Here is an 11,878-nt window from a genome sequence, read left to right as displayed (position 1 = left end):
TTAATACATCTAGTCATGACATATCACAAAATTATACATTAGATCAAAGACGATACTTGGCAATGTTATACAGTAGATTAAACATACATGGTTAATATAAGACAAACAAGTGGAAATTAATCATTTGTTTTAGCAATCTGGCAGAAATGTAATATTTACTATGCCATAAAGTGTAATATAGTTTTTATTTACAACATCAAATATTATGATTTCATGTAGAAAATGACTACTACTACTATAAAACATTATTTTAAAAGATCGGAAATATAACAAGATTTAATATTTTTCTTACAAATCATCTGAAGAACAAAAAGTTCCTTGCATTGTTTTTTGTTCTTCATACATATGATAGTCAAACACACAAGGCAAACTTCATATCAAGAGCTTAGTTAACCAAAAACCTTCTGAAACTGCTTAAAGCATTCTGACATGTAAAAAAAACCATCGATTTTCTCAGCAAGTGCATTCATCTGTGCAGTGCAGATCTGTATAAAAATTCGAACAGCGTACATATGCGAAGGAAAGATCGTGTTTACTGATACTTTGGTTCCCTCACTTGGTAGACTCGTGAAATGTAAACATCTCATTAACCGGTAAGATTGCTTTGGGTCATATTTATGCATTATGTCGTTCAAAGCCATCTCAAAAAAGAAGATACTTCCTATAAAAAAATAGCTAAATCAATATGGACCCTGTAATAAATCAACATGAGGCAGAACCCACATTAAAAATAAAAGATTAGCCAAAACAATGTTTTATCCTGAGAAGTGCGTAATCTTATAAAACGGAAGAAAACGGATGGCTAATTAATATTAAAGTTGATAATGAAGGGATTATTTTTCCAAGACGATAAGCAAATGGCTCTTAATTACAGGTGCTCTCTCTCCCTCACTTTACGCAGCCTTTGACGCAGCAGTGACAGAAATAACCCCTCATTAGCAGTTAATCATGTTAACCTGACTGAGTGTGCAGTGATGGGGAGCTAACTCGATTTTGCAACAAGAGATTGATTTCTTACAATTAAATGAACAGGTGCGACGCATGTAAAGTTTCAAAATTAGGAGTTCGGAACGATCTCTCAAGTTTATTTCAAACAGGCTTCACTCGGCAGCCACGTTTTCATTCTCTCCACATTTTCTAAAAATGAGAACGTGAAGAAATAAGATGCGAAGGTTTCGGCGACTGTCTGACTCTAATTAAAGCATTCAAGTAAAGTTTCGCTTTTAGATTTTAGCACAAAGCAAAGCAGCAAAATATAAGATAAAGGTGAAAGGTTCTCATAAAACTCATAGAAATATATACCGCCACCATTAAAGGGTTCGGGATTATATCAGTGTCCTCACGATGACTGCATTTATTTACTGGTTAAAAAAACCTGTAAAAGCAGTGAAATATTATTACAATTTAAAGGAAATGTTTGCTTTTTAAAATTTATTTTATTTGGATTAATTTATTTAATTCATATAAACTGAATTATATCATTATTACTCCAGTCTTCAGTGTAATATTATCCTTTAGAATTCATTGATTAATATTTCATTATTATCGATGTTGAAATAATTCATATTTAATATTTTTGTGTAAACCAGGATTCTTTTCTTTAACTTATTAAATTAATTTAATGTATATTTTCTGAATAAAAATATCATTCATTAAAAATAAATAAATAATATAGTTACTGCCAAAGTTCTCCCATGGTTTCTCACCTGGACTTTTTCAGCCGTATAATACCACTTCCAGAGATGAGAGAAATGAGAGTTCGGAGTCCCTCAATGCCATAATATAATCTGTCATTGGGCCACGTGAAAATATGAGATAATGTGGGAGAACTCTTATCAATTAACAGTCTTCATTGATTCTTTTAACGTCAGTTTCCTAATGTACTACCCTAAAATGTCTGATGAAAATATACAGTTATTAATGTTTTTGTTATTTTAAAAACTTTAAGCTACTATACAAACCAAACCCAATACAAGCACACATTAAAGGGTTACTCCACCCCAAGATTACACTTTTGTCATTAATCACTTACTTCATGTCCTTCCAAACCCACAAAAGCTCATCTTTAGAACATAATTAAAGATATTTTGGATAAAAACTAGGGGCTTGTGACTGACTTCCAAGTAAATTACACTTTCAAGGAGCAGAATAGTACGAAAGACATCGTCAAAATACTCCATCTTCCATCAGTGGTTAAATCTGAAAGTCATGAAGCGACAAGAATACTTTTTGTATGCAAAAAAGATTTTATTCAATAATTCATCTCCTCTGTGTCTCTAGCACCACCACAGCACCATTTTGGATCAACCACGCCACAAGGATGAATGTTCTCCAAAATAGTGACGCAGAGAGACACAGAGGAGACAAATAACTGAAAAAAGTCGTTATTTTTAGTTTCTTTGTTTACAAAAAACTTCATAACGTCTCTTCATAACGTTCAGATTGAACCGCTGATGACAGATGGAGTATTCTAATGATGTTTTTCATACTTTTCTGCTCCACGACAGTGTCCTTTATTTGGCAGTCAATTGGAGAGTCACAAGTCTCTCGGTTTTCATCTAAAATATCATAAATTGCGTCCCAAAGATGAACAAAGGGTTCGGCGTACTCTCTACATGGGGGTAGAGTATCCTTTTAAAGCACTTGAAAATTTACGAGACACCTGTGTGGTCAAAGACAAGCTGAACGAGTGGCTACACTTAAAGAATGGTCTTAGAGCTCTGAACAGCAGCGGAGTGATTGGGTGTACAGCTTCCAGGCTCCCTGCCATACGAATTCTCACGTGGACACAAAACAGGGTCGTCTCAGGGTCCGCTGTCTCATTTAGCCAGACAAACCTGCGCACACCTGCAATAATACAACGCACGTGTGGACATTAGGTCTCCTGAGTGAAAATTATTGCGAAAGCATTAAACCATAATGTATCCATAAACATAATGGCCTACAAATGCTCAGGAAAAGGGTCTCAAAAGTGATCAAATACATGTGCAATCTTTCACACGCGCAGCCTGCTTGATGTTGTCTGACAACATCCTAACAAAAACACAGGCAAAAAGATGAAGACCTTAATAAAACTATGTAGAATTTTACAAACGAGCGTTTATTTTGAGCCTGAAGGCCAAACTGTGATACAACAGCGCCATCTTTTTTTGGGAGACTGAACTACACGTTCAACCCCTCGTTTTGGAGGACATCGCTACATTAAAAATCTGTTTCCACTTATTTTTGTTGTTGAAACATGCCGCTTTTTTTTTTTTTTTTTTTTTTTTGCAGTGAAACAATAACCTGTGACTAAATCAGTATGGTGGTAAATGGCTAATGCAAACTAGTCCTTTTTGTGTAGTACTACACAACTACAACTACAACTACGGTAAGAAGAAATATGAGTGTGATCTGGTCATAAGAAATATTATTTTTAGGAGTCTGGGCCACAGATGTATCACCATACAATATCTTAAGAAGAATCTGAAATATTCTGTAACTTTTTAAGTGAGATACCAGTAATAATAAACAAGTATTTAGAAACAAAACTATAATTACTGTGGCAAATTGTTTTTGAGCTTAGTAACTGTGTTATTTTAGTTGTGGCAATCTCATAGTAACCTGGATAAAAGCTTGGATAAACATTTAGCAGCTATAATTAGTATATTAGATTATTTTGCATTAATATAAAGTTTACGACCAGTCTCTTATGCTAGGCTTCATTTATAATGATTTATATCCTTAACTTTATATTATACGGTTCCATTTGTATTCAGAGCTGTTTTGAGATGTTGATCATCAGTTTTTTACATTATATAGTTTTTTTTTTCCTTAAAAATCCCAACATGTGTTCGCAGAATATGTGAATAACTCGAGATTTACAAAAATGTCAGATATAACCTTCAATATTTGGTCATGATGATATTTTAAAATGTAATCTATACTTGTGAGGACAAGGCTGCCTGCTCGATTGCTCCTGTCTGAGAGGTTCGTTTGTTTGTAGCTCCGTGTAGCTTCGCTCTTCGATTGATCCCCTTCTGTTCTCCAGCGATCAAATATAATCTGATTGTCTACATATCGCTGATACTATCTATCAAACTAATCTAACTAATTCGACTGCTGTTAACTAGTTCGCTCGCTTTAATCTAAAACTCGGCGGTGAGTTAGTACTCGTTAGCCGATCAGCTTATCACTTTCGTTCCCACCCGCGTTTAGGCGCCTATTATTGGCTTTCCCCCGCTCCTCTTCATTTGTTCCTCGTGCTCGTTCGCTCCGTTTTCACGAGCTCGTCAAACAACAGTGGTAAGTGAATCTTCCATAACTTACGGTGAGTAAATGGCTTCTCCTTGCACCGCTTGCCACATGTATAGCTTATCTTTCTCTGCCAGCCACCAGGGATTCACGTGTGATAGATGCAGGGAAATAGCTAGGCGGACAGAGAAGGTTTTAGACTTAGAAACACGCATCCAAGCGTTAATTGAGGACAGTAAGAGTGCGAGGGCTGTGGATACTGCTTTGGATGAGACTAGTACAGTGAATCACGTGCATTGTTCGGTTTCGGCTTTACAGCCCGTGAAGCAGATGATGTTCGACTTCGCCAGTCGGAGATCACTAAAAAATAATGTTAAAGAGGTGTGTGAATTTGCAAGTAAGATGTTGGACAATGTAATATGCTCTGGTCCCCTCCCTGCTTACCGGGGTGATGAGATTCACAGCAGACTGCTGGGTCTCAATGGCTGGATGTCTAAGTGGTGCCCGCAGAACAACATAGGCTTTATAGACAATTGGAGTTTCTGGGGCAGACCTGACCTGTTGAAAAGAGATGGTCTTCATTCCTCCTGGGGTGGTGCCGCTCTTCTATCTAGAAATATGGCATATAGTCTCAGAGCTCCAACTTGACCAACTAGTGCCCAGGTCAGGAAGCAGACAGACCGTCCGTCTGCTAGCTCACATCACAGGAGGCAGTTAATTCTCAACACATAGAGACTCTTTCACCTAGATATCACACTATAGAGACAGTGTCTGTTCCCCGAATTAGAATACGCAGAGAACATCCAACCCAAATTAAAAGCAGTAATTTAATTAATGTTCAACAAATAAAAACTGCCTCTAATACAAATAAGCAAACAATAAAACTTGGCTCGCTGAATATTAGATCACTTTCCACAAAAGCACTTTATATATATATGATTTGATCGAAGATCAGAACCTAGATTTGCTCTGTTTGACAGAAACCTGGCTAAAACCAGATGAATACATTACTCTAAATGAATCTACCCCCAAACTTATAAATATAAAACTATAAAAATGACCCACGTTTAATAGATAAGGGTAAGGTTGCTACAATTTATAAAAATATTCTTAGTACTTCTCAGAGGGCAGGATTTAAGTATAACTCATTTGAAGTTTTGATCAAAGACTTATTACATTACTGACCAATCTCTCCCTTTCTGTCAAAGATACTAGAAAAGGTAGTATCCTCACAACTGTATTCCTTTTTAGAAAAAAATGGTATATGCAAGGATTTCCAATCAGGTTTTAGACCAATCAGGTACCATAGTACTGAGACTGCTCTCATTAGAGTTACTAATGACCTGCTTTTATCATCGGATCGTGGTTTTATCTTGTTATTAGTGCTATTAGATCTTAGTGCAGCATTCGATACTATCGATCACAACATTCTCTTGGATAGGCTAGAAAATTATGTTGGCATTAGAGGAAGCGCCTTAGCATGGTTTAAATCATATCTATCTGAGCGCTATCAGTTTGTAGCACTAAATGAGCAGGTATCATATCGCTCACAAGTGAAATATGGAGTTCCTCAAGGCTCAGTGCTAGGACCGTTACTTTTCAACCTGTACATGTTACCTCTGGGAGACATTATCAGGAGACATGGTGTTAGCTTTCACTGCTATGCTGATGATACTCAGCTCTATATTTCAGCGCAGCCTGGTGATACACACCAAACTGAGAATCTAACAGAATGCATAGTCGATATAAAAAACTGGATGGTGAGTAACTTCTTAATGCTAAATTCTGAAAAAAACGGAGGTGCTAATAATTGGACCTAAAAATCCTACATATAATAATCTAGAACACTGTCTAACACTCAATGGCTGCTCTGTTAATTCTTCATCATCAGTTAGGAACCTAGGTGTGCTGTTTGACAGCAGTCTTTACTTCAACAACCCTGTTTCCAGCATCTGTAAAACTGCGTTTTCCATCTTAAAAATATATCTAAATTACGACCTATGCTTTCCTCTAATGCAGAAATATTAATTCATGCGTTTAACCTCAAGGTTAGATAATTGTAATGCTTTATTGGGTGGTTGTTCTGCACGCTTGATAAACAAACTTCAGCTAGTCCAAAACTAGTCCTTACTAGAACTAGGAAGTATGATCATATTAGCCCGGTTCTGTCAACACTGCACTGGCTCCCTATCAAACATAGATTGGATAGATTTTAAAATCTTATTAATTGCATATAAAGCCCTGAATGGTTTAGCTCCTCAATACTTGAGCGAGCTCTTATCACATTATAGTCCTGCACGTCCGCTGCGTTCTCAAAACTCTGGTCATTTGATAATACCTAGAATATCAAAATCAACTGCGGGTGGAAGATCCTTTTCCTATCTAGGACCTAAACTCTGGAACAGTCTCCCTAACTCTATTCGGGAAGCAGACACACTCTGCCAGTTTAAATCTAGATTAAAGACACATCTTTTTAACTTAGCCTACACAATAACACACCAACACACTTTTATTATTCAAATCCAAATCAAATTTTATTATTCAAAATATTATTCAAATAGTGAAAGGATTTTTAGGCTGCATTACTTAGATCAGCTGGAACCGGGTACACTACTCCTAAAATACGATGTACTTGTGACATCGTAAAAAGAATGGCACCTACGCTAATATTAGTCCTGTTTCTTTCTTAACCTGTTTCACAGTTTGTATCCAGACTAGATGGTGGATCAGCACCCAGAGATTACGTTCATCAGAGACCACAACACCTAGATGCGCCCCGTGGACAGATCATCAGAGCGCACACACACACACACTAAATCATCTACACTATCTGACACAGCTATGTTTAAAATTGAACTGGAAGTTAAGTGCTGGGCGTCCGGTCAGAGGAGAACTGGCCCCAACTGAGTTTGGTTTCTCCCAAAGTGTTTTTTTTTTTTTCTCCATTCTGTATGGATGGGGTTTTGGTTCCTTGCCGCTATCGCCTCTGGCTTGCTTTGTTGGGGACACTTAACTTCTAGTGATTATCGTCGAATTGATTACAGAGACCGTCTCTGCATTTAATAACAAATTGTTCACTCTCGTCATTATACATCCCTGTCATCATATTCTTCTGCTTTATACTGTTCAGTGCTTTGATGCAACCTGTGTTGTTAAAATGATTGATTGAAGAACATTTAAAGAACTAATACATACAGAATATCATAATTAGAGAATATCAAGTTATTTAATCGAAACCGCAATCTTTTGTAATATAAATGTGATTGCTGTCTCTTCTGATGAAATTGATACATCATTGACCTCAAAATTGTGAATGGTAGGTATATCTGCTAAAATACTATTTTAGTGAAGTCAATCCAATTTAACATCAAATGCCATGCACAAAACAGGCAGCAAAAAAAAAACACGACAAATTCTTGTTTTTGAAAAAAAAATGCTTGTTTTTATTAGTTCTGCATCCACAACAGGACTGTGATAAAGAGAAGTAAACTCTGATAAAGAAGTCTCTTCACCACTTTCTTGAACGAGACTGGGGACCGAAGGTCACTTAAATGATATCTATATTATTAATACTCCACAAGCAAAGCTCTAGTGTCGTTCCACTTTCACTGCCCACAATCTGCTTGGTATAACAGAAGCACTGCTTTTCAGTCTGTGTGGTTTGATGAACAATTGACTAACTCCCAAGTCTCCTGAACTATCATGGCAATGCTGGTTTATTGTGTTTCTTTAAACTAGTCATCAGTCTTGGCCTCCATCTCCTCTGCATCATCGTCTCCATCCACCTCTGCATTCTCCCTCTCCAGCCGCTCTAACTGTCGAGCTAGCTCTGTCTCATCTGTGTCCGTTACCACTTTTGGCTGCAGGGATATTGAAAGAAGGTCAACGCTATTTAATACAATGACATTTTTAGCAGCATACTGAACTAAAGTTTAATAAAAGTAAAAATGGGCAAACGTGATCATCTCTCACCTCCATCTGAATGTTGAAGACGCCTCTCTTTTCTTCGATTTTCTCTTTAATGACAGCCATGGCCTGATTGAGCACAGAAAGACCCTCTGTGCGCTCCAGCGTGGTTGTGGTCATAACATAGCGCGGAGGGGCAATCAAGTTGATCTGAAACAAAAGTGAGCAAATCTGGATCACTAGGACCATATTCACACTTTTTTTTTCACCTTTTTCTAAAAATGCTGAGTGGTGTAACAAGTAAAAAGCACTTTCTTCGTTACATCTTAAACACAAACACATTTTAATGTTTTTAAATATACTTTTAAGGTTCAATTCCTGATTTTAAAAAAGGTTATTTTGTACAATTTTAAAACTCTTAATTAAACAGTTTTTCTAATATTTAATATGAATCTAACATTAAATTTCAACCATTTTAATTATGTCATTTTTTATTTCATTTCTACAATTCATTTATAAACGTCACATTTTTACAACTTGAACTAACCATGCATTTCAAAAGACTATTTATTTTTGCTCATTTGTTTTAATTATTATTTTTTCAATCTTGACCACATGACTGACAAACATGTTCAATAAACGCGCACACACTGCTAAACAAGCACTATTTTTTCTAAGGACTAAGAATTTTTTTTTATTAAGGACTAAAATCATCACAATATTATTCAAATTCTAATAAATAAACTAATGAAACAAAATAGTATTAGTAAAGTGCAATAGCTCCAGTAACTTAAAAGCCAAGTTATCAATGTCCTTATATAAACTGATTTTTTTAATGAATAAGATGTATATGAAGAGTAAAAGCTTCATCACACACTTGAAAAGTTACGAGCTACATCATAATAACAAAAACATGTTAAATTTTGAGTAAATTTATATAACCAGAACAAAAAAGGGTTTTTTACCTTGATTGGCATACACTCTGTTGAACACTTGAGTCCAGCCCTCAGGGCTTCTTTGACCGCATCGATGCCCTCATAGCCATAGCAGGCCACTTCGATGTCCGCTCTTATTTTAACGGCCTGCGGAGTGAGTCGTCTGTTGATGTTATCGATCAGAATGGTTCTTTCCTCCTCCGTCAAATCCAGAACATCTAAAATAGATGGGTCTCTGCCCAGAACGCAATTGCATTATAAAACCATTTTAGTCCCAAGCCATTTCATATTCGGTATTGGACTGATGAATGCATACTTACGACACGACCTGCTTGAAGATGTCATAAGCCCCGTATCCAGGCCGCTTGTACTTCTCATCGAACACCCAGGCGGTTCGCTGGTACAGACTCTCTAGCTGCTCATCTTTGGTATACTCTAGGACTTCGGCTACATGCCGCAAGATGCTGTAAACCTATAGCGATACACACACACCAATCTATGATACCACAGCCATATACAGGGTTTAAGAATCGAGCTCGCTTAACTGGGATCGCCTACAAAGATAACAGCAGCTTTAAAACACTGTCAGATTTCATTTTCATCTCTGACATCCTTTCAATAAGCTCCCATTAGCAAATGCATGAACTAAAAACAAGCAATACATCATATTTTCATTTGTCTCAGCATTATTTAAGAAAAAATGCAACCGTCCAATGTTACTTTATAGTAGCTCACATCCATTTTACTTTGTTCTAGAGTAGCTCTCATGAAAACTTAATTTGCTGAAAGATTATCAAGAAGCTGTTTGTTAAATTCATTCATTCATAAACTTAAGGCATCAGCTTTAACACTTCTGTTGTAACAGCCGTCAAATATTAAAAGTTTAGCTGCTTACTCTCGCATCCTAAAGTTTGCCAACAGAAGTCGAGCTGAAGCGCGTGGATTTTGAGACCGTGATCATCGCCTGCTCAAACTTCACCAAACAGACATACCGTTTTAGATTTCGTGAACTTGTCTTCGCACTTAACGGCCTCTTCGGGCGACACTCTTCTTTTGGATAAATCGATGTAGCCTGCGGGAATACGGATATCAGATGTAAAAAAAAAAGCCACTGGGGGGAAAAAAAGCAAGAACGTAGGTTTTCCGAGCCGGCCCTGCCTTTCTCTTTATCCACACGGATCACCACCACGCATTCGTTGCGGCCGATCCGGATGAGCTTGTTGATGGATCGGATGCGTCTCCTGGAGAGCTCGCTGAGCAGGATCATCCCCTCGATGTTGTTGTACTCCAGCAGACTCACATAGGCGCCCATCTCCGCTATAGATCTGACGTTAACCATCACCACGTCCTCCACCTCCGGAAACCTGTGCTGGTAAAACCTACAGCTGAGTCCCGGCATCTTGATTCTGGTCCGAGGAAGTCAGGAAGCTCGCCGGGGTCTGGAGACAATAACGTTACAGTACGCTTGTCGGGTAAGGGTTTTTAAAGAAAACGTACGGAGGCAGGCTGTAAGCTGTAATTGGTAACAAATAGGATGCGGTCGAACACAAACCACGGCGCTTTCCGCCGCGGCAACTCTCTCGCACTTACCGATGTGTAGGAGAAATGCGCACTGGAGTTTACTTAATGTCCTTTATTATTAAGAGAACCCCAGCGAAGTGTATATAAAACGAGAACTAAGGTGAACTAAGCGGCGGTTTCTCTGGTGTTCATTTCATCAGCATGTTGAAAATCAGGCGGAAGAGGAAGTTGTTCGTCAGTGGTTGTTTAAGGAGACCTGAAGAGACACACGAGGAAAAAAAAAAACTGCTGCATTCTTAATATTGTTTAGGCTTGTTGAGATGCTCTGTTCCGCCATCTAGTGACTCGGAGGTCGGGCCTCCTTTTGTTAAGGAACCTTAACCTCTTGACACACGAGGAAAAAAAAACTGCTGCACCGTCTTAATATTGTTTAGAGCATTAAAAAAAAAAATTAATTTCCTAAAATACATAAGACATGCATAGGCCAAAGCAATTGATTTTTTTAAACCACGATACATTTTTAGTTTTCAAGATTATACATATACATATATACACACACACACACACACATATATATATATATATATATATATATATATATATATATATATATATATATATATATATATATATATATATATATATATGTATATATATATATATATATACATATATATATGTATATATATATATATATATATATATATATATATATATATATGTATATATATATATATATATATATATATATATATATATATATGTATATATATATATATATATATATATATATATATATATATATATATATATATATATATATATATATATATATATAATGTTTTATAAATAAACTTTGTATAAAGATGAATCTCAACTATGTTATAAGTTATATCAATGTGTTTTTAGGCATCGGGATGAAAAAAAAAACCAAATAATGGGATATATTTTAAAGAACACTGAAATAAAATGTTATTCCCTATTCATTTGTTATGCCTCCTAAAACACGTAGCAAACATGCTTTTAGTCCCGTTGTCCTCCTATGAGTAGATCACATCAACGTCCTGTTTGGTAACCAGTCATGTTTTTGATTTGGAACCCCATAACATTTTCCTGAGATGTTGATTTATGACACACAATTAAAAATGTGGACAGATTTAAATGGTAATTACAAAATATTCCTAAGAGCTATTTTTTGAAGCCCAAGAGGGAGTGGTCCTGGTGAAACATGCAATCATCTGCATGTGCTCCTTACTGTGGCGTGTTCACTCATTCAGATATCA

At 36.5% G+C, this 11,878-nt stretch overlaps 1 protein-coding gene across 1 annotated transcript; it reads right to left on the bottom strand.

Annotated features, from left to right (window-relative positions):
- Window positions 1-7,649: 7,649 nt before the first annotated feature.
- eif2s1a (eukaryotic translation initiation factor 2, subunit 1 alpha a) lies at window positions 7,650-10,825 on the bottom strand. The gene is made up of 7 exons (XM_043262949.1): window positions 10,665-10,825; window positions 10,233-10,513; window positions 10,067-10,146; window positions 9,395-9,546; window positions 9,105-9,309; window positions 8,206-8,349; window positions 7,650-8,093 (listed from the first exon to the last, which is right to left on the bottom strand). Exons 2-7 carry the CDS (start codon window positions 10,471-10,473, stop codon window positions 7,968-7,970), a joined length of 948 nt encoding a protein of 315 aa, XP_043118884.1. The 5' UTR covers window positions 10,474-10,513; window positions 10,665-10,825; the 3' UTR covers window positions 7,650-7,967.
- Between the last annotated feature and the right edge of the window lie 1,053 nt (window positions 10,826-11,878).

This window comes from Puntigrus tetrazona, chromosome 17 (genome assembly GCF_018831695.1).
Source record: "Puntigrus tetrazona isolate hp1 chromosome 17, ASM1883169v1, whole genome shotgun sequence".
Classification (NCBI taxonomy): domain Eukaryota; kingdom Metazoa; phylum Chordata; class Actinopteri; order Cypriniformes; family Cyprinidae; genus Puntigrus; species Puntigrus tetrazona.
The sequence above is the reverse complement of the archived record's forward strand: the minus strand, read 5'-3'. Positions and strand labels throughout refer to the sequence as shown.

Coding starts and splice junctions, on each gene's coding strand:
- eif2s1a (XM_043262949.1), bottom strand. CDS start 10,473: ATGCCGGGACTCAGCTGTAGGTTTTACCAGCACAGGTTTCCGGAGGTG. Junction 9,547..10,066: donor AGTTCACGAAATCTAAAACG/GTATGTCTGTTT, acceptor GTATCGCTATAG/GTTTACAGCATCTTGCGGCA. Junction 8,094..8,205: donor TCTTCAACATTCAGATGGAG/GTGAGAGATGAT, acceptor ATATCCCTGCAG/CCAAAAGTGGTAACGGACAC.